General features: G+C 46.6%; 1 protein-coding gene across 1 annotated transcript in view; it reads left to right on the forward strand.

Annotated features, from left to right (window-relative positions):
- The window catches only part of nrip2 (nuclear receptor interacting protein 2), an 86,121-nt gene that overhangs the window by 8,869 nt on the left and 53,500 nt on the right, over positions 1–23,752 (forward strand). The window contains exon 2 of the mRNA XM_078568204.1: positions 11,659–11,835. Coding sequence (XP_078424330.1) covers positions 11,659–11,835 — 177 coding nt within the window. The remainder of the gene's footprint in view (positions 1–11,658; positions 11,836–23,752) is intronic.

Genomic DNA, 23,752 nt, shown 5'->3' on the forward strand with positions numbered 1-23,752 from the left:
ATGGTCTAATGAGGCTCACGCTGCAATCTGAACTTTGGTGGAGAAAACGATAGGCATCTTGAAAATGAGGTCCCGATGCCTCGACAGGTCTGGTGGAGCACTGCAATACAGTCCCCAGAGGGTGTCATGCATCACCGTAGCTTGCTGCATACTACACAAGCTGGCGCTCCAACAGGGAGAGCATCTGGCTGAGGAGGAGATGGAAGAGCTGCACGTTTCCTCGGATGAGGAGGATGCTGAAGCGGATGACGATGATGAGATCCTCGAAGGCGAGGCTGCCAGCAATGAGGCTATCAGATGAGGCAAGTGCACTCATGAGGCCCTAATAGCCACAAGATTCATGGATGATGATGACGAGATGCAGTGAGGACAGTTCTGACATCCTCACCTCACATCTGTGAACGTTTGACTCCTGTGTGGCTGAGGACAGCACCTGTACCCTCAGTGCTCAGGCTCTGAGTCACAGCGGAGGCCCTAATATTCGCAAGATTCCAGGAGGATGATGACAACATGCAGTGAGGACACTCCATAGATCTTCACATTGCCTCTGTGAGCGTCTGACTTCTGTCTGGCTGAGGGGCAGCTCACGTGCACTCTGTGATCAGGGTCATATAATGGAGATGCAGCCTTGAAACTTTAAATGCACCTGATCCTTTGGCAGCCTTGAACACCTGTCCCCTTCAGGAGCACAGCGTCACTGGTCACAGATGCTGAAGAGATCGGGGCCAGCCCCACCTTAAAGGTGCTGAGAGCACACAGAGAGAATGACAGAACTCTGTGACTCCTGCCCACGACATTCTGGCAGCAATGACAAGCACCATCGAGGTGCAGGTATCACTGATGTGTCCAGTGAGTGTGAAGCCAGACCACCACTTTACTCTGAAAGTTACACACTGCACAGGGAAGAAGCCCTGGACTGCGACACTTGCCTTTATGTTGTGCAGGAATGAAGGTTTCACATCTGAATGACACAAACACTACTCATCATAACAGGAGCCACGGACAAGGAGACATTCTTGGGAATTTATTTGTAATAGTGAACATTATGTACAAGTGATTAACACCCATGCCCACGTGATACAACTACATCTTCTTAAACTTCCTTACCCTGCCGCTACGCCTTGATACTCCCATGACATCCACAGTGGAGGCAGAGGCAGCCTGTTGACTGCTGTGCCCTGTCTGTGATAACTTTGTTGGGTGTCCTCTGGAGGGCTGAGACCTGGAGGGCCCCAGCCTGCTTTGGGTAGCCTGCTCCTCAGCCTATGGAGCTGGAGATGATGGGGTCACAGGAAGAAGGGATTTGGATGGGCTGAACATTCCCAGAGTCACCTGTCTGGATGGCCCTGGGGTGTCGAGCTGCTGGTCCTGCTCCTTTTGGGTGCCCGGTGGCCCCTGGCTGACTCATTGAGGAGAAGGGGAAGCTGGAGTGAAATCGAGCTGCCCTGTACCCCTCTCATGTCGACACCGTTGAAGGCCAATTATGGCATCAGTGATGGAGTTCAGCCCACGCCGCAGTGCAGGACCGATGTCCCAGGCTAAGGTCTCCATGGTGGTTGCCATCTTGCCAGAGTTGATCTCGGTGCGTCAGTATGCTGGTGCTATCACCTCAGACTGAAGTCCGACTGACTCCTCCACTCTGAGTCCAGAGGCTCATCACCTGAACCAGGCTCAGCAGATGCCTTTCTATCCAGCAGTCCTCCAAGTGCCAGCAACCTCGGATGTCACTGCCTCCGCCTGCTGTGGAACAGATTATGTGTTGTGCTCACCAGATTGTGATCCCGAAGCTGCTATACATCTAGGCCCCACCGAGGTGTATGTCACTGCGCTGGTGGATGGTGTGGGTGAGCGCATTGACAGGTCTTCAATGGTGCTGCCCTCAGGGTCCTCATCCGAGGTGCTCTTGGTGCTGGATGCCTGAGGACGACATGGCAGATGTGCCTAGGAGAGAAAGCAGAGATTATTAGTGCTTGGCAGCTGCATTACACACAGAATGGTGGACTCAGAATATCATTGACAGAGGGGTGATGTGGTGCAGGATCCTCATGTGGATGCTTGCCGCTTAGCTCACTGTCACCGCAGGAACAGTCCACGTCCTCTCTGGCCAGCTCCAAAGCATGACTCTCGAATGGAGTGAGGACTTTGATATCCGGCACTCCACCCCCTGGTCTTGGACCTCTCCTGTCGATTGTGCGCGATCTTGGCCTGCATAAAGACAGATGGAGAGAGTGTAAGCAAGGCAGATGCCCGGCCAAATGAGAAGGACGCCAGGCATGTGCGTGTATGCTGAGTGGAGCCATGGATGGGATGAGGAGGCAGTCTCCAGAGGAGATGAGGCCAGATGGAGACGTGAGGGTGTATGTGAGAGAGTGAGTGGCAATGTCCCTTGAGCTGGTAGTGAGTTAGATGCCAGTGAATGTATGGTGTGCTTGTGAATGTGTGAGTTGAGAGTGATGAGATGGTTGAGTTACCCTGGCAACACAGGTGAGATCATTCATCCGTTTTCTGTACTGGATGGCCAACCTCTTGTGTCCAGCATTGGCACTGACCACCTCTGCCACTGCTCTCAATCTGGAGTGGTGAGACTGATGGCCTCCTGCAGCTAGAACGGGGGTAGAGGGCATCACGGTGGGCCTCCACGGCATCCAAAAGGCAGTCCAGGGATGAGTCACTGAATTGGGGGGGCTGCACTGTTCTTGGCTTTTGGGGCCATGTCTTCACTGGAGTAGCCCTGGGCTGCAAGCGTTGAGAACTGAGCGCGTGGCTACAGTTTAAATGTGGTGCCCGGAGTGAGGAAGTGGCGAGGTAATGGCATGGCAGGCAAATCGGAGGCCACCTGCCAGTGATCCTTCATGTTTTCCATGACTGCATAATATATGAGGCGGAAAGGAGGCCATACAGCACAAAAATGTGCCATTGTGGCTGGCGAGTAAAACATCTTTTTTCACGCCCTCCTCCACATTTAGTGCAAACATGGGATGATTCCGTCCAGACTCTGGAGGTCTGGCAGCAGTAAGACCACAGTGTTAAAAATTTGCACCTTGTTTTCAATAGGGCTTGACTTGGCCCTCCTTATCTCCATGGCAACCAGATCACATGGGCATATCTAGGCAGAACTAGTAGGTTACATGTCTCTCTCCACTACCACATTTTACCTTGAATTAAAGGAGACAGTTTAAAACATAACCATCTTATAAAACTATGTATTTGTAATACAGAAATTGCAATTTTAATGGAATTACATAATGGTTACAGCATAGAAGGAGGCCATTTTGCCCCTCAAGTTCATGCTGAATCATTGCAAGACCAACTCAGCTGGTCCCACACCCCCACTGTTTCCCCATAGGCCTGCATTTTTTTTCCTGCAGAGTTTTTCCTCATCTTGACTTTGGTTTCTTTGCCAATCACCTTAAATCTGTATCCTCTGGTTCTTGACCCTTCTGGAATTGGGAACAATTTCTCTTTATTTACTCTATCTAGATCCTTCATGATTTTGAACGCCTCTATCCAAATTCCTCTCAATCTTCTCTAAGGGGAACAACCCCAGCTTCTTCAATCTACCTACGTAACTGAAGTCCCTCATTTCTGGAACCGTTTGTGTAAGTCTTTTTGCACTGTCTCTAAAGCCTTCAAATCCACACTAAAGTGCGGTGCTCAGAATTAGACACAGTACTCTGGTTGAGGCCAAACGTGATTTATGAAGTTTCATCATAACTTCCTTGCTTTTCTTCTTTTTGTCTCTGTTTTTGAAGCCCAGCACCCCATATGTCTTTTTAATCATTTTCTCAATCTACCCTACTCTGCCATCATCAATGACTTGTGCACAAATACCCTTAGGTCTGTCTCTCTGTCCCTGCACCCCCTTCAGAGTTGTACTTTTTACTTTATATTGCCTCTCCTCATTCTTCCAACCAAAATTTATCACTTCACACTTACCTACGTTAAATTTCCTCTGCCACATATCCACACATTCCACCAGCCTATGTTCTCTTAAGTTTATCACCAACCACATACAGTTCACAACACTTTCAAGTTTTGTGTCAATTGCAAATTTTGACATTGTGTTCTGTCACCCAAGTCTTAGTCATTAACATTTATCAAGAAAAGTAGTTGTCCTAGTTGATAAGCCATTTGATCTTCAATCTTGCATTCTATGCTTTGTCCTCCATGTAACACCCTCTTTGATGTTTATTATCCCTCTGCAATTCCTTTATTTTATCTCGCCTTGGTGGTTGTTATTCTCTACTCCGTTCTAAACTGCCTCTCCACATGAAGCTTTTGTACAGCTTGGGGCACAAATTTCTTGATTTGAATCACTGATAATCTATACTGTATTTTGCTGCTAAGTTTGTTGAGCTTCCTCAGTCTGAGTTTAAAGTCAGTTCACATGCTAGCTCAGGCCATTAGGAACAAACAAATTTTGTTCCACATGAACAATAATACTCAGAGCACAGCATGTTCAAATGGTACTGTACTTTCCTTAGTGTGACAGCTACAATTAATGTGTGATGTCAGAAAAAAAATTCCAAGCAAGTACTACAAAATAGAAATTGGAGGCTGATAGATCAAGGAGAAAAAGTGAGGAAGGCAGGAGGGCAATTTGGTGGGTGAAAAGTTGACTGTAGAAAGCAAAGATGACAAGAGAAACTCTGAAAATAACAAAATGTGGACAAAAATCTGAAGAAAAGTGAAAAAATGCAAAAAGAAAAATGCAGAGACACAGCCAGATACCACCAACAACTTTGAGGGAAAGATACAGAGTGATAGAGAAGGGTTCATCAGGTGAGACAGGCAGACAAGAACAAATAGGAGAGAACGTCAATCAAAGAGAGAGGGAGCGAGAGACAGACAGGCTTAATATATATTTCTCTTCTCATGCAAGTGAACCAGTCCTTCTAATTAGCAGTTGTCCTTGTGAACATTCTCTAGTGAACACATTTCAATAATCTGTGACCTGTACAGATGAACCTGATGACTGAAGCTTTGTACAGTAAAGACAGCAAAAAAATTACATTATGTATTGCGTTCTTATTTTGAGTTATAATAGACAGAATTTGTTGGTATTCAGAGTAGCATTTTTAGATAAAAAGACAGATAAATAATGTTGTCATCAGAACCTGCTTAAAATTATGGCCCCAAATTTCCACCTTGGGTATTGCATCACATTTGCACCAATATGAAATGGGTTCAACTGCCAATGGTCTGCAGAGGTGTTTGCACTAGAGTTTCACAGATCATAACATTTGCATATTCATTAGAGAATTAATTGGTGCAAATCTCATGCCAAACAGGTGTAATGGCCTTGATTTTAAAGTGGGGTGAGCTGGTCCATGGAGGAATCTGAGTGAATAACAAGCTCACATGTTCAAGTCCGGAGAGACTTTGGGTGCAAAATTTAGATCAGTAGCACTACCTTCAGTGACACTATTGAAACCAAACACTCTTTTGGGTGCAGACTATACTGGCAACTGCTTCTAGCATGACCTGCGCAGCCCACCATCTTGAGAAAGGAGTGTTCCCTGCAAGAATCTGAAGCAACTGAACTGGTGATATTATGACATCACGTATCTCTACCAGCTGATAGGATGCCCATTTTCCAAATTTGGACTAAGCAGGGCCATTCAATAAACTCTCATGTCACTCAATAAAGATTAAGTATTCAGCTCAAGAGGGGCCCGCCACTAATGTTTTAAAGGGTCAGTTATCCAACTTGCAGGTGAGGTAATTTTGAAGAATTTCTGCAATTGTAAAGCGTCTGAAAGTATTGTGGAGTGTTTTTTGAGGTGTTTTGGTGAGTAACTGGATTTTGCAGGAAGTATTGCTGCATTCTCACGGAGGGGGAGGGGGCATAAGAGTAGGTCATATGTCCATAGAAAAGCTGCAACAGGGAGATGGAGGGAGTGTCCCTGGGTCTGCAGCATGACAGGGACAGATCAGAGGCTATGGAGAGGACAAACTCTGCTTGATGCCCTCCGTGAATTTGGAGTCGGACTTGCCAATGCTTCTTGGAAGTGACAGGAAGCTGTCTGACAGGCAGCCAATGTGCTAGCATCTCAGTGTGTATGTCCATCAGCGTTTTCATATATACTGCTCTCATTTGAGTCCTCTGGAGCAGAATTTGCCTGGGACCTCCACCTATAGGGAACTGGCACACAAACCAATGGCCAGTCACTCACCACATGCAGATCCCAACTCTATGCCACCTTGTAATGTTCCTGCAGTGCTTGTATCTGAGCTGGTGATTGTGAATGTCAGACCAAGTGATAGGGTCTCATCATCAGTGCTGAGCCATTGCTCTCTCTCCTCTTCTAGGGCTGCTGTGGGTGGACAGAAAATCAGAAGGGGAACGTTGGGGTGAGGGAAGGGGCAGGTAGGGTGTAAAGCAAGAGGTCCATGGTCAAACAAGCTACGGCATTCTAATCATGCCAGATAGTAGGACAAGGATGAGTTGGGAGTTGAGAAGGAGTAGAAGGCAGGAATATATAATCATCTTCAATGTTCTCAGTGACATTGGATGCCATAGGCTCTGTCTCAGTTAGCCCAATGAGGGGGAACGTCTCTGCCTTAAAACTCAGGCAATGCAGATATCCTTGTCCCCTGTTGGCTCTGCTCCATTCCCTTCTGTTGTGTGCCAGCTTGTTGTACAAGAGACAGGGAAGAATGTCAGTGTAGCTCTGTGTTTGGTAAAGGAACTCCCAATTGACTTCCCTGACTACCTGCTCGCCGCCACCCCCTCCCCGCCCCCCCATAGCCATGGTGCATCCCTTCCTGTCCTCCACCATTAAGGCCTCAAGCTCTGCATCCGTGACCCTGGAGCTCTCTCTCTGCCCTGCTATTCCATTTTTCTTGCTTAGAATTGCAGCAATAGTGTTTAGCAGCAGCCTCATGTTATTTGGTGCAGCTTCTGCTCAAGAGGGACAGACTGCCTTTAAGACGTAAGTCTGGCTGTACCACGTTCTATTAATAAATGCTGCTCAACTCCCTGCTGAGCGTAGAGGCAGCCTGCAGTATGATAGATGCTCAACGCTACACTACAATCAAGGAAATGAGATGGCAACACCAAATTTGTATGCTGTCTGGCTCCACCAGAGCTGATGCAGCAAGTCATGACTTCCATTCCCAAATAATGGCACACTCTAATTATTAGCCCATTGACTCCCAAACCTCATTCTAATATGCAAGTTCCAATTTGAGCCCAAATCTGCCTCACCAGTATTGGGAGAGATTACTTGGATGGCAAGAGGGTGACTCCAGGAACCCATGAATCATGTAAGTGGTGACAGGGGCTCTAAAATTGACTGCAGTTGAGGGTTGGGGAGGCTGTGGGCAAGGAAGGCCCAGAGTTTCCTTTTAGGATTGGGGAAGAAGTTCTGTTTTTCCTGGCTTGCAAGAAAACAAAAAATTACATAATTTTTAAACTTTGTTGGTTCTCTTCTGGCACTCAACCCTGCTCCCGGCACTGCTTTCTCACTCAGTTCTACAATAGAAGATCAGTCTCCAATGTTGTCATATTTAAAGAGTACCCTGCCATCTTGGAACAGCTTTTTTTGTCACCTGCAACTTTACATTGTGGTGGAAAGGAACAGGCAAGCCCCCAGTACATTTTGACTGCTTCCTTAATATAAAAGCAAAATACTGCAGATGCTAGAAACCTAGAACAAAAACAAAAATACAAAATTACCTGGAAAAACTCAGCAGGTCTGACAGCATCTGCGGAGAGGGATACAGTTGATGTTTCGAGTCCAGAACTGATGAAGTTCTGATGAAGAGTCATACGGACTGGAAACGTCAACTGTGTCCCTCTCCGCAGATGCTGTCAGACCTGCTGAGTTTTTACTGCTTCCTTGCCTGGCTTTTACAATGTAGGGAAGATAAAATGGGGCCAATGAACCAAGGTTCTTGGAAATTAGAGGGCAATCTTAAAAAAGCCAATTCTAGCTGAAGATTTCTGTTTTTTTAAGTAATTCTAAAAAATTGTCCACAGCAGGAGCATCCAGCAGAGGCAGCCAAAGAAGAGACCAAGGTGCAACAGAGGCATAGAGGGTTCACAATTCCAATGTGTCAAACTTATAACCACGCTTCCCCCACCCCACCCCTCCCCTGCCACCCACCGGAAGAAATGGAGCAGAGGAAAGTCACACTTCTGGCTGTCTCACCTGCAGCGTTGTAGACCAGTAGCTCAAGAAGCTCAATGACCTGACCAAGGTAACATATTGGACACTCTCCCTTTTGATGCTATGGCCAACAACATCAAAAAGCAAATTAACATCATTGAGGAAAATGCTTTCAGAAGTTTGACAGCATGAGCGAATAGAATGTAGAATTATACAGCACGGAAGAAGACCATTCAACCCATCATGACTGTGCTGGCTCTTTGAAAGAGCCAACCAATTCATCCCACTCTGCTGTTTTTCCCTCTAGCTTCGCAAATTTCTCCTTTTCAAGAACAAATCTAAATCCCTTTAGAATCTGCTTCCATTATCCTTTTAGGTAGTGCATTCCAGGTGATAGCAAAGAATTTCTCCTCATTCCGTCTCTGGATTTTTGCCAGTTTCCTATCTTTGTTTTCTCTGGTAATTGATTTTCTTGTCAATGGAAACAGTTTCTTCCTTTCTACTCTATTTAAACCTCTCAAAATTTTGAACACCTCTGTTAAATCTCCTTTAACATTCTCTGCTCTAAGAACAATCACAGCTTCAACCTTCAACAACAGTTTGAATCAACAATATCAGAGGATCTGAGTGGTGTAATAAACAAAGACAGAGAAAGAGAAATAAAATGACACTTTATTCATTTTTTTCAGTTCATTACAATGGATTTTTAAAATAATTAGTCCTGATAGCAACCCTCCCTGTTTAGTGTGTAAAAAATCATAAGTTTGATGAAAATAGCTGATACTATACTGAAACAAGATACATCAGCCAGTAATACCCCTCACAGTTGCATTATTATGAATAACTTTTGGATTCTGAAGAAAACAATTGTCCAAATTTTTGAAACACAATGCTGTCTGAAAGAATCCAGGCACTTTGTGCCTTCACTCTGTAAATTTGTTTCTGTAGCTAATATTTATGAGAATTGACCTTCCCACATGATAAATTGATTACCAGCTGACTCAATCAGCAAGTCTCATGCATCTTTACATTAAATAAAGAAAATCAAATATTGTGAGGATTTCATTTTACAAAATATTTCTGTGTTTTTGGATATTTTGTGCAATCATGTATTTTTGTGCAGCATACTGAACAAATCTCCTGATTGAACTGTAATTGAATATTTTTAATTATTGTTTTCTCAATACCCAATTGGATAAAGGATCTGCCAAGCGTAACACTAATGCATATAGACTAGGTCCTGTATCATGGCTTAACATCTAAGAAGGTACTTGAGTGAGATACCTGTAAACTGTGCCTGAGAAATCATCTAACAAAAAGTGCTTTCTGGAGAGGAGGAGTGAAACTGGGATTTTTAAAATCTTTTCTGCAGACGGTATTCTGTATACAGTGCTTCAGCTTCATGTTCCATGCAGTATTACAGTTCACTCTTAAACTAAATTGGTTATTCCATAGATCTGTTATGTTCCTAGTCATTTTGGGCAAATGGATGTTGATCAGATGCAGGGTAAAATCTCTGCACCATCATATGAAACACCTCCACATCAGGCAGAAGTTGGATATGGAGTAAAGCTTTTCATCTTCTATATTAATCTAAAAGCTCGAATTTACCGTCAGCATTTAATATAATGATTGCAGTAAATGTGCAGTAATGGTCCCTGATACTGGCAGTGGGCTAGACTACTGCTGAAGTATATTTCTTTCTCACATCCATTTAAAAATTACTGTATGAAGAATTTTTAGATTGAGGGATAATGCACCCAATTTTCACTAAAGGCCCATTAAACTGGCACTTAGCAGAGACTCATTATCACATGAATACATTGCTTGCTTGCTGCTTTCATCTTTTTCAAATGGAACAGACATTGCTGAAGTTACAATTTGCGGATATGCTACTGTGAATTTTCTTTCCAAACTCTTCAGCATTTTCTACCCTATAAGAACTACATTCAGTGCTCGGCTGGCACTTGAATTGACAGAGGACTGCCAACAAAAGCACAGGACGTGCCGCACGGGCAGCATCAAGTTCCCTTGTTCCGATAGACAGTGGATTTACTATAGTGGACCCAGTTATCTGGTAGTGACGGTACAGATGTGCCTAGGGAGGCTGCCGTTGGAATAAGGAAGCAGTAACAAAGTTGTGCTGTCTTCCTCAGGAAAACCTTCATATGACATGTTACACAGGTATGGCATTGCAAGTGGCAAAAGAAGCAAAACCCTCAATTTTGTCATGTCAGGTTCCTTCAGACTACCAATGAGGCCATCTGCAGTGTTATCCTGTTTGCTTTCTATGGATGTATCAAAGAAGTTACAGATGAGTTATTCAGTATGGCCAACAGCTTCATTAATTTTTCCACTAACAGAAGCAAAACAAAAAGAAATAACTCAATAGTATTGCTGGCTTTATCAGAGTCTAGAGGGTTATCAATTGAACCCATTTTGCTATTTGGACCTCTGCATAATGCATTGGTCTCTGACCCAAAGGTATTTTATTCTCTCAGGCTGAGCATCGGCTCACATTCATGCAACATGCAGGAAGCTCTCATGATGTCCTAATGTAAAGTCAAATAGATTTGCCATCCTTATCTGCAGGGAAACAAAGGATGAAAGGATAGCTCCCCGCCTAAGACTGTTCTGTGCATCTATAGGTCATGCCACCCATTGTGCTACCATAGACTGAAGCACAGCCCAGGTACAATAAAGCTCATATTGCAACCGCTAAGATTTTAAGCAAAATACTGAGTATGCTGGAAAGCTGAAATAAAAACAGAAAATGCTGGAAATACTCAGCAATTCAGGCAGCATCTGTGGAGAGAAAATATGTGACCTTTGATCATAAATGAGAAAAATCTAACTTTTCTGAAACGTTAACTCCATTTTTAATTTCCACAAATGCTGAATATTTCCAGTATTTTCAGTTTTTATACTGGGAATTTGAAGCTGTGTTTTATATATCTGGACCAATTGCAAGCAATAACTTTGCACTGTAATTCCCATTTGTCCACCTTGGCTTCCAGAACAGCTGTGATCTGCTGCATACTCCATAAATGTATCCTTTAGCACATTTATTGTGTCATGGCAGAATAAGAAAATGAAGATACCAATAAGGAATTAGTAGCATTTTGAAAATTAAACCCAAGGCTAGAAATTACTGTTGATGATAATAGCAGACAGATGCTTAATATTTTCATATACTCTTGTTCTGTCCATTTTTTAACTGAGGTATTTTATCTATTTAAAATAAATAGTATATTGAAAGGTTTCAAATATTCAAACATGCCACAGTATGAACTGATACTCTAGGTAGCTTGAGGTTTGTGGGCAATATCCCAGATTTTAAGCGGATATTTGATCTTTTTTATGCTATGGATAAGAAGAAAGGAACCATAACCTTTTTATAACCCTCTCCTCATGTCCCTTATGAATGAAACTATCAGAGATCTTGAGTTTAAGGCAGTTTGGTACTCCAATGACGGAGAGAGCTTAACAGTGGGCTTTTTTTACGCACATGCTGTTTTGTTTTACTTTCTGTTTGTCCACACAGCAACCTCATAACATTGTTCAAAGACGGTTACTTGAGAGCAACATCACAAAATTGCATGAGGATCCAAGGGACACAAGGTCTATGACTCATTCACCACTCGCTGAGCAGATGAAGTCCAGCGTGAACAAGGACACTGCATGTTCACAGCAATGGGACACGCTCAATGTCCACTGCAAGGTATGTACAGTTGTATTGCAGTATGATATAGTAATTTTCTCCATCTAATTATCCTGTAATCTTTATTGCTACAGAATTTCCTGTACACCGTTTTGAGCATTTCAAAGAAAACAAAATGATAATGGAGAGTGACTTGAAAATGTCTATTACACTTGATCACCTTGATCAAAACGAGAAATTTAAACATTTTATTGTGCTTATTTTATTGGGAGCTCATAGTATATGTAGGAGACAGAGGGTGGAATTTTCCCAGAATTTCGCTAAGTGCAGCAGGGGGCGGTAAAACGGAGTCCAAACAGCCGACGAAAATGGCGGGTTTGCATGCTGTGTCTTCCCGAGCATGCTTCATTATTTATGCATTTCCAGGAAACACGCCGTTTCCATGGCAGGCGGAATCTCATTCGCCCGCTCGCCATCGCCCCGCTGTTGCATCATGCCAGCCGCCATCATTAAAAGGCAGCTGCCAGCAAAGTGCTCATCGCCACCAGCTCACCACTGCTGTCCGGGAGACATGGCCAGCAAAAGAAAAAAGACTGAAGCCCCAGCTACAACGACAGGCCCCTTAAGCGACTGCTGGACGCCGTGGTGGCCTAACAGGATTTTGTCTACCCTCGCTTAGGCCGCAGGATGGGTAGCAATGTCACCTACCCGGCTTGGGAGGCGGTGGCAGTGGTGGTCAGCACGAACGCCCTGCAGGGGAGGACAGCCACCCAGTGCCGCAAAAAGATGAATGATCCCCTCCGCTCCACAACAGTAAGTCACTCTTTTCCTCACTCCCAACACACAGACTCACAAACCCATCACACATCCACAGGGCCCTCATTCACTGCCGGTGCAAGGCTTTCACACACACAGTCATTGTCCTCACCGCGTCCATGGGACCACTCACCACCCACACAGGCCCAGCATACTTATCATCTGGTCCGGCAGGAGTCCTGATACACTCTCCATGTCTCTATCCATTCAGGACAAACTGACTTACAACAGGAGGGAAAGCAGACAGGTGGAGGGATGCCGGAAATTAGAGTTCTGATTCATATTCGAAAACAGAGCCATCCAACTGGCCGGCGATGACCAGGACTGGTCCTGTGCTGACGGTGAGGTCGATGCTGCTCTGCCAAGTCAAGATCCAACAGTGCAACATCCATCAGACAACGATGCCGTGAGTGATGTGTCCTGTTTCACAGGCCACTGCCATGCACTAATTAGCTCTCCTTGCTTTCGCAGGCACATCTGCCAAACAGCTGACAGAGTCCATGATCCAGGGCCTCCAATCAAGTTCCAAAGAAACCTCTGAAGAGGAATCTGAAGGCACCTTCCCTGAAGTCCCGTCACAGCGCTCACCCACACTCTCCATCAGCGCAGAGACACACACCGTGGTGGGACCTAGCTTTAGAGTAGACTCAGGATCATAATCTGGTGAGCACATCGCACTTTCTGATCCACAGCAGGCAGAGGCAGGGACTTCCCAGGGCCCTGGCACTCGGAGGATTGCTGGAGGTCAGAACATTACTGAGTCCGAGTCAGACGACAAGCCTCTGGACTCAGTCATGTCACAGTTGCTGGAGCTGCAAAGGCAAGCTCGGGAACATCAGGAAGGGATGTCCGCTGCACTCCTCAGATTGCAGGGCACGATGGAGGACTCTGTCCGTCTTCAGGCTGAGGTGATAGCGCTGGCATTGCAATGCACCGAGGTCAGCACTGGCAGGATGGCGGCCGCCATGGAGATCTTGGTCCAGGACGTCACTCCTGCACTGCTGCGCCGGCTTAACTCCAGTGCTGATGCCATAGTTGGCCTCCAACAGTGTGTTTGCGAGAGGGGTTCTGGGCAGCTCGATCTCACTCCAGCTACCTCTTCCGCTCACGGAGTTAGCCAGGAGCCCTCGGGCACCCATAGGGAGGAGGATCAGCTGGTTCACGCTCTGGGACCATCTACCCAGGTGACTCTGGAGTGACCGGCCCATCCGAATCCTATCTTCCGTGACCTCCGCAGATCCAGCTTCACAGGCCGAGGAGGGTGACACTGCCACATGTCAGGACCCCAAAAGCAGGCCAGGGCCCTCCAAGTCTCAGCCCTCCAGAGGATGCCCGCCAAAGTCATTACAAACAGGGCATCACAGTCAGCAGGCTGCCTCCACCTCCGCTGTGGATGTCCGGGGAGCACCAAGGCGTAGCAGCAGGGTTAGGAAAGTTAGTTAAAAGTAAATGCACAGCCTGGCCACGGGTGTTGATCACTTGTACATACTGTTCACTATTGTCAATAAACTCCTAAGATTGTCTCCCTGCCTGTGGCTCCTTGTTCTGATGAGCAGTGTTCTTGTCACTCAGATGTGAAACCTTTCTGCACAAGATAAAGGCAGGTGTCTCTTCCCTGTGCTCTGTGCAGCCTTCAGACCACAGTGATGGTCCAGTCTCACACCCCATGGAAACATTACTGATGTCTGCACCTCGGCAGTGCTGGTCATTGCTGCCAGAATATAGTGGGCAGGTGCCACAGCGTTCTCTCATTCTCTCTGTGTGCTCCCAGCACCTTTAAGGTGGGACTGGCCCCCATCACACCAGCATCTGTGACCAGTGATGCTGTGCACCAGCTCCTGAAGGGCTGAGGTGCTGAAGGTGGACACAGCATCAGATGCATCTAAAGTTTTATGGCTGCGTCTCTGAGATGACCTTAATCATGGAGCGCAAGTGAGCTTCTCTCAGCCAGACAGGAGTCAGACATTCTCAGAGGCTATGTGAGGATCTATGGAGTGACCTCATTGCATGTTGTCCTGCGATTGAGTGACTATTAGGGCCCCCACTGCATCTCCATGATAGGAGCATTCTCAGAGGGTATTGGTGCTGCGATAAGCCAGACTGGAGTCAAACGTTCACAACTGCGATGTAAGGATCTATAGGGACACCTCACTGCACATTGGCATCATCCTCCACAAATCAGGCAGCTCATGACGGCCTCCTGAGTGCATCTGCCTTGTCTAGCCAGTGCGAGAGCCTCATCCCCATCGTTGTCACCACCAAGGACCCTCTCACCCTCATCCCCGCCGGCGTCCTCCTCATCGGAGGAGACGTGCAGCTCCTCCATCTCCTCCTCAGCCAGCTCCTCTCCCTATTGCAGCGCCAGGTTAGAAAGGACGCAGCAAATGACGACGATGCGTGACACCCTCTGCAGACTGTATTGCAGGGCTCCACCAGGCTGGTCCAGGAACTGCATCAGCATCCCGATGGTCTGCTCCACCAATTTGGGAGCTGCTGCATGAGCCTCATTATAGCGTCGCTCTGCTGCAGTCTGAGGCCACCGCATGGGTGTCGTCAGCCACAGCCTCTGCGGGTAGCCTTTGTCCCAAAGCAGCCAACCCTGCAGCCTCTGTGGACCCAGGAAGACTGCAGGAATCTGAGAGTGACTCAGGATGTAGGCGTCGAAAACAGTCCCTGGAAAACATGCGGCTACCTGCAGGATGCGTTTCTGGTAGTTGCATACCAGCTGCACGTTCAGTGAGTGCAAGCCCTTGCGGTTGATGAAGCCCACTGAGTGTAGTGATGGAGACCTGAGCGCCGAGTGCAGTCAATTGCACCATGCACCTGTTGGAATCCCGAGATCAGGCCGAATCCAATGGCCCTTGCATCCTGGCTGTCCCAGTCCCGGGCGAAATGCACAAAGTTTTGTGCCATGGAGAAGATGGCATCCATGACCTCATGGATGTGTTTGTGGGTGGCAGATTGTGAAATCCCACAGAGGTCACCTGTGGAGCCCTGAAAGGAGCCACTGGCATAGAAATTGAGCGCCATGGTCACTTTCACAGCCACTGGCAGTGGATGCCCTCCATGTCCCGGCGGCACCAAATCCTGCAGTAAGTGGCAGATGTGAGCCACCAGGTCCCTAGACATGCGCAGTCATCAGCGACTCTGGTTCTCAGTCGTCTGCAGGAATGACAGGCGACGTCTATAGATCCTGGGCGTTGCTCGGCGTTGACCAGCCACGGCTCACTGTTGCTCCTGGGCAGCGTGTGCGGGAGCCCCTGCTGACCCTTCTTCATGAGGTTGCTGCTCCTGCCCTTCCACGACCAGGAGCCTCAGTCGCTCTCTCCTCTGTCTTCTGTGGTCTCTGTAGGCCATCAGGCATACAGCTAGGTCACCAGGATCCATGATCCTGACTTGGTCCTCCTGTAACATGAAAGAGAGACGTGGTTATCATGGCTGTACTTAGCACCTTTCCTGGCCCTGTGTGACCACCCCTTAATGCTTCCCGGAGAGTGTTAGTCACCCCTTGGATGGCCAGAGATGAGTGCACTGTATGGCTGCCCTGTCAACCTGTGACATGGGGGACACTGGTCCAAACCAGGAAACTGAGATTGCAAGGGGCTGAGTGCCTCCAGCAGTGACTGCTACATGGCCAGCATCAGCGAGGAGATTGTACAATGTGTGCAGTCCACTGCTCCATGGTCCAATAAAGTGGTGGCAGACTCGAAGTCTGTGCCGGGTGGGTGGGGGATGCGGGGGTGGTGGTAAGGTCTGGAGTGCATGGTGGCCCTGTGGTGCCTCTGTGTTGCTTGCATGGGTGGGCAGGCTAGGAGCCCGACCCCAATCATATCACTGTGGCTGCGCCTGATCCGTCTTAGTTGCAGAGGCATGGTCAGTTTATACAGATGTCCCTCATGTGTGGCCACTTCCCTGGCTTACCTTGCATCCCGCCTCGATTGCCTGTGCGCGGGATGCAGCGCCAGGGCAGCACTTGACAACCCTCGCTCTCAGGAGTTGCCTCCGAGGCTGGCCAGCACTTGCCCCGGATGCCATACCCTCACCCCTCAGCAGTCGCATCCAGGGCCAGGCATCAGTTGTCCCTGCCCCCCGGCGCCCATGGGGCCTGTAAACAGTGGGTGAGCTGTGGTGAACGCTGCTGCTCACTCACCTCAGATCCCCCAAAGTGAAGGCCGCCAAGTGCACGTTGCCTGCGTGTTGTTGTGAAACACATCGGCGTGCTTTCCTGCTGGCATGGCCGGACGATATGGTGGGGTTCCAAGAGTCTGGCGGGATGGCCTTTTAATTATATGCTGATGTATTACAATTGCTCCCCACCGACCGATGGTGGGAAACATGGCCTGCCGTTGGTGGGCTGAGTGGACGATCGTGACCTGCCATCACGCCATCGTGAAGCAGGTTGCACCATATTCTCCGCACACGCCGCCTATCACGCCCGCCGCCAGCGAGCTTGGAAAATACCATCCATAGTTCAATGTGCTGAGTAAATGCAGAATAAGTACAGAATTTAATGTGGGAAGTGAGGGATCCATCATTCACAGTGAAACATGGTGGCATTCCTGCCAACCTGATCTATGGGAGCCCTGAAGGAATAAAGTTCTTAATTAGCAGTGAGAACCCTGCCACCAGGGCTTCCGCTTTCCCCAGGGTCATTAAATCGATTCACTTCCTACTGTGGGACAGATATCCTGCCTACGAGAGCTGCTGGCCAATCAGGGTGGCAGCTCTACAGTATCGGCAGCACCACCGGGACCGGTGGCCACTGTTAGTATTGCACTGGGGCTTACTCACAGGATCAGTGATGGATCCTCCAGAGCCAGGTAAGTGGGGTGGGTGTTGACAGCAAAGGCAGAGGGATGGCTTCCTTCTGGCATTTCCCCCCCCTTCCCAATGCCGGGTCCAATTTTTGAGCACAGAGCGCTTTTGAATGAGGGACTCTCCCCCACCTCCCCAGAGAAGGCCACAGGCGTTTGCCCAGTAGGGTTTGCTGTGCGGCCTCCTCGCAAGAAAGGTTTCCTGCCCACCACTGGCGGGAGGATCAGGCCCCTAAGGGGCTCAAATTTCCTCCAGGTAAGAAGGCCGCCCTCAAACCTTCTTGCCCTGGCCTTAATTGGAGGCGGGAAGGTGGCAGGATCTCCACCTCCTGCACCTTCTCGCCCAACCTCACCCCCTCAGCTTCTGAACTCACTTCTGGCGGGGGCATTAAATTCTGCTTAAGATTCAGAGAGGGGGCTGAATTTTTCCCATGGAGGCGGGAAACAGAACTTGGGACTGTTTTTATGTCCCAAACCCACCTCCAGTGGAAATCTATTAAAGTCAAGATTTGTATGTGGGTGAGCCCTTTGATCAAAAATTATGTGGGTGAGTCCTTCCCTGTTCAATAAAGGGTGGCGGATGGGCTGTCGATGTTGGAGGACCAGAGGCTTTCCGGCGTCAGAGAAGCATTTGGCTGCAGTGCAATGTGGGAAGGCACCTCAACAAGAAGGTGTCCTCTCAGCCACTTTTTAAAAGCTTTAATGAAAAAAATACAGAAAGCAGTTAGGCCACCACTGTGGAGGTTTTCGTGGGGGGTATGGAGCCCCTCCACAGGGCTGCCTTTGACAGTATCCCCATCCAGGCAGGCAGGGAGAGGCTTCTAAGCCTGCAGGGGCCTGACGCTGGGTGCCCACCTTCAGGAAAATCCCAGTTGGCCTCCAATACCTACCTCTAACAAGGTGCTTTATGAGCCTAATTGCTTGCCTGCCTTTGTGGGGGCAGGCAGCCTTCCTGGGCCTCATCCAGCTCCTGACATCAGCAGGGCCCAAGAGTTCAGTCCAGGGTGTCTGAATTAGTGCTCTTCAGAAAATTAAAGTCAGTCTGAATATTTCAGTGATCGCTCATTCAGGTTGTGACTTTATTGATTTGAGCTCGGCAGAGCTACCTTCCAGGCAAGTCTGGTAAGTTTCTGCTTTCTGGCATCAGAATTAGCAAAAAGGAGAGCAAACTCCATGTTTAGGGTCAGTCAGATCTAACACTGGCTGCAAAAAAGACAAGTCTTGGCCTAAATTGTGATAAGATCTAGCAGGTTGGTTTTCTTTGCTAGAAGCTAATCCAACAGGATAGCATGTAGCATGTTTTGTTTTTTGTCTAGTTAGAGCAAACATTGAAAAAGTTGTTTGAAAATGATTTGTTCAGTTATTTGTATTGTGCAGAATAAACCGGCTTCTTGATTTGCCATTAGCCTTTACCAGCAGTCATCATTTTTGTATGTTAAACGATTGGATGAGTGCATGTGTAAGTTTGCAGAATCCACATCAAATGTTAAGGGGAATGCATTTCTTATATACCCCAATAAGTACATATAAGGCAGTGTAAGTCAACTGAAAAGCATAAGTGTGTGAGATCCACTTAGAGTCAACTGGCCAAACTAAAAGTTAAGGATAGTGTTGTAAGGATCGTAGGAGGTAGTCTGGAGTCACAGGTACAGGGAACCACTGAATTATTTAAACTATCAAGAGAAAATTATTGATGGACTACTGTGAAATAGCTAGTAACAATGGGAAGGAATTTTAACCTGGAGAAATAGTTGGGTTTAGGTGTGGGTGCAGAGGGTTAAATCTGGTAAAAATACAAGCACACCAGAAAACTGACTCCAACTCATTGCAACCAGTACCCTTGGGAGAGGAGGGTTGCCTATTCACATTTGGTAAACACTCAATTGGAACAATATTTCAATGTAGTTTAAATGTTATATTGCATCTTGGGTTTCCTAGGCTTCCTGAAACTCATCATTGAAAGCAAGGAATGGATACATAGCAATTGATGAGGCTGTTCAAAACTCATGGAAATAGTGGAACAAATACTCAGTACTCAGAGCAGTTTACTAGTGGGAAAAGGATTGTTTATGGTGCTTTTGTTGTGTGTTTATTTACTCCAAGGGCTTCCATTCAATCGATGTGCAGCTGGTGTACAACCACAAAGATATTTCTGCAAGTGTTCACAAGGTTCCCAGGAAACTTCCATGATTCTTTCATCCTGCAGCAGTCTAAACTTCTTAACCTCTTCAAACCTGCATGAACACTCAAGGGGTTACTGCAAAGAGACAAGGGACAGAATTTAGCCGTCGGTGATCAGGGGGCGTGGCCCGCTCGCCGACACGTAAAATGATGCTGGATGACATCAGGCGAAATCCCCGACGTCACCCCGCCTCATTTAAATTTTCAGGAAGGTGGGGGCGCAGCAAAATCAGCTATCTCATCTTCCTCTTCTTACTTGGAAACATCCCCAGATGATCTATGCTCTGTGTCTTGTTCCTCTTGCTGGTTCAAACTGAGTTCAATTGAGGCCATTGACAGGATCATTTAAACAATTGAAGGACCTGCCCGTCCAACCTTAAGGTTGGCGGGCAGGCCAGGAGCCCCGGCTAATAGAGAAAACATGAAACCTCATCCAGCGGTGGGATGAGGTTTCATGCAGGGTTTTAAAGTTTTAATAAAGTTATTCTGTAAATTATGAACATGTCCATCTCATATGACATTGTCACATGAGGGGGACATGTTAGGGAATTTTGTTTTTTCTATTTTTAATATTTTTCAACGTGGAAGCGATCTCTCTGAGGCTGCACTTAGCCTCCCCGCCCGCACAGGAAGCGCATAGTGCTTCCCGCTGGATGTCACGCTGGGCGGGCCTTAATTGGTCCGCCCACGTAAAATGGCAGTGCGGCCTGCTTCGCTGGCGGGGATCGGCTCCCCGCCAGCTGGAGACTGGGTCGGGGTCGCCCGCTGGACAGGCAGAAAATTCTGCCCAAGAGATACCTACTTCAAACGTAACTGATGACATCTGTCAAAAGCGTGACCCATGATGCATAACAGCACTACTTGACTACCAGGCGTGTGATTGCTCAAACCATTAGCATGTTGAGAATGTGTTTCAGTGATTAAGATAGTTCTGGAGGCAACCTTCAGTCAGAGCCTCCAAAATGTTTGTGGCTTGCTGCCCACTGAACTCAGTTTGAACCAGCAAGAGGAACAAGACACAGAGCATAGATCATCTGGGGATGTTTCCAAATAAAAAGAGGAAGATGAGATAGCTGAGGAGAAAGCAAATGAAGGCAATTGAGCACCAGCAGTCCTGCAAACAAATCATCGCACATCCTTTCAATTCATGTCTACCCATTCATTACCAAGCAAGTTAAAAGGTGTCCTGCCACCCAGAAACCAAGAATGGGCAAGAGTGGAAAATGATGCAAACCAATAACATTTATTTAATTCTACTAAAGAATGGAAACTTCACAACTTAACATTTTCTCATACACCCTAATGCAACTACAAAGATTTACTGTTCCATTCCCACCGATCCTACATGGTGCAGAGGTAGAGGTAAGTTGCTCAGATCCCTGCTCTGACTGCTGAGATCTTTTAGTCAATGACTTCTGGGTTTTGGAGCCCATGGGGGCCCCGCTACAGACTGCTTCACCTGTACCAATGCAGGGGCACACTCGGCTATCAGAGCACATGGTAACATGTCAGATACTGACTGGAGGGGGTGGGGCTGGCGGTTGGGGAAAACAATGGGTAAAAAGTGGAAGCACCTTGAGCAGTGCTGCTACTTGTATGTCCCATCTTACCATTATCTCTCTCGTGGGCCAGCCATACTTCACTGCTACCACTCAGCTGGAGAGCATTTAGGTACCAATCAGTGCAACGCTGCGTAACTAAGGTACCTATCATGCAACTTATGGCAGCAGACATGTTGACATCCAGAGTGTACACGGCCATGGTCAAGCAATGCATGGACTCAATTGATTGCTGCATTTGATGTTCCAGAGAGTTGGCTAACTATCCATGCAAAAAGATATCATTGCAATGTCCTGTGACATCTGTTGTATTATCAGCGCTGATCACCATGTTCTGTTATGGTGCCATCACTGTGCTGTCTCAATTATGAGGTCTTGAGACTTGTATATTTAAATATGAACCTTTTATTGTTAATCTTTAACCACTTACATATCCCAGCTAATATCGTGCATGGTACTGCTCCGTGCAGGTAGGCTGCTTCTAGTGTTCTTTCTAGACTGTTTTCTCAGTCTGTTACCATATGATTCTATACAATATACCATGGTGGGGCTATTCTCCAGTCACATATTAACCCTTGCTCTGCCTAGCACTTTTACATTACAATGGCATGCAGGCACATACAATATGCCCCTTTTCCAGAGAAAAATTTTCTCCCTTCTAACGGAGTATTACAATACAATCTTTACTTGCTATCCCTTCTCCCCCACCTCAAGCCTGACTTTATAAATTCAGATGGCCTTGAGGCTTGACAGTTCCTTTACATCTTGGTCTGTCTTCTTTGAGGAGTGGTAGCAGTATTAATACTTGGTTACCTCCATTTGATTCACTTCATGTGTTACATCAAATTGTATTTCTCTTTATTAACAACTCTTCTGCTTTTTCCAGACACTGTGGGTTTGTCCTATTCTTTCCATAGGGAATGTGCACTTCGTTCATTCCTAGAGTGGACTCGAATTTTCTTTTTCCATGATGTTTGTTATATTCTTGCTGGACTTACATGTTTCACAAATGGAACCTTCGTTTCCACTTGTTTCACAATTTCAGCCAAACATTTATTTGCTGTTTTTTCCAATTGTTTTGCAAGCTTGTGAATCTTTTCACTCAGCTCAATGGTTCTCAGCACGTCTGAAGCATCCTGTGCTATTTCTTCTAGTTTCTTTCGCTTCAGTGTCGGATTTACGTTTTCCGATCCTATTTCTGTCTTTTCTTTCCCTGTCTGCAATAGAACTTTGTCCTTGTGCTTCATTTTGGCTAGGTCCGTCTCCGGCAAAGTCTTAATTGGTTCAGTTCTGTAACTGTGCTGCTCAAGGCTTCATTATCCTCTCTCAGTTAGGAAAGTTCCACAGATTTTCCTTTCAATGCCTCCTCTTTGCCATTCAACTGCTTCTTCAGTTCTTGTAGCTTTCAGCATCCTCAATTTGTTCAGAGTGATGTTAAATTCGTTTTCCTTCCCTTCGCAATTTTCCAGAAGAATAAACTTTGTCCTGAGGGATTCTTGTAGTGTGTGAAGATTCTTCAATAGGTTTTCCTTTCCTTTGTGAAGCTTGTTTGCTTCATCTTGACCTTTGCTATATTCAGAGATTCTTTGAGTTTCTTCTACTGTTCTTCCATTCTGCTGTTTAAGACAGTCCTCATTACTCCTTTTTGCTGGATAGTTACACATTCCTTTTGCATTTGATCTTGAAGGACAATCAACTGCTGTTTCAACTGTTTATTTCCTTGTTGACCTCTTGCCAACTCACTCTGGGCTTCAGTACATCGTTTTGTTGCTACTGATAATTCCAACGCATCTTTTTCTGAAGTAATATACAATATCCTTTTTAGTTCCTCATGTTTTTCCATGGCTACATATTGATTCTTCAAGGAGTCCTTCAGGGTCACAATTTGTTTGGGTGCCTTTTCTGCCTGCTGTTTTTTCTGGCTGAACATCTGGTTGAGTTTTCCCAACTTCTGCTTTGATTTGCTAACTGTGGAATTGAGGGTTGCTATTTCCTGCTGATGCCATTGTGTCATCTCTGAAATTTGTTTATTCAGATCTCAAACAGCATGGCTCATTGAAGACTTCAGTTTATCTTGTGTTTTCAGAGGTATATACTCAGCTTGAATCTTGCGTTTCAAATCTTCCAGTCCAGCTCTGATGTGAATATTTTCCTGTAAACAGCTTTATTTACTTTTTGCATATTTGTTTCTTTTGAGTAGCTTCACATAACTTCCCTTCATTCACAGCCATCTGGACTGCTATCTGCTTCCCAAGCTCTGAGATCTTTTATTGCCCTTGGCACTTTATTGGGAGTCGCCCTTGCTCTGGACTTCCTCTCTGTGGGGTTTTCTGTCATCTTCTCGCTGGGGTCTTTGTTGTCCTTGCTCTGGGATCTTTTGTTGCCCTTGCTCTGGAGTCTCTTGTTGCTGTCACCCTCTCTCTGGGGTCTTGTGTTACCCTCAATGCTCTATAGGGAGTTGCCCTCCCTCTGGGGTCTCTTGTTGGCCTCAGCACTCTATATTGGGGGTGTGCCAGACTTCTAGTGTCTGTGCTCCCTACAACTTGGGGCAGAAATTTGCACTGAGCGGTGCGACCGACCCACTCAAACGTAAAATGATGCGCGATG

The sequence above is a fragment of the Cetorhinus maximus genome, chromosome 22 (genome assembly GCF_964194155.1).
Source record: "Cetorhinus maximus chromosome 22, sCetMax3.hap1.1, whole genome shotgun sequence".
Classification (NCBI taxonomy): domain Eukaryota; kingdom Metazoa; phylum Chordata; class Chondrichthyes; order Lamniformes; family Cetorhinidae; genus Cetorhinus; species Cetorhinus maximus.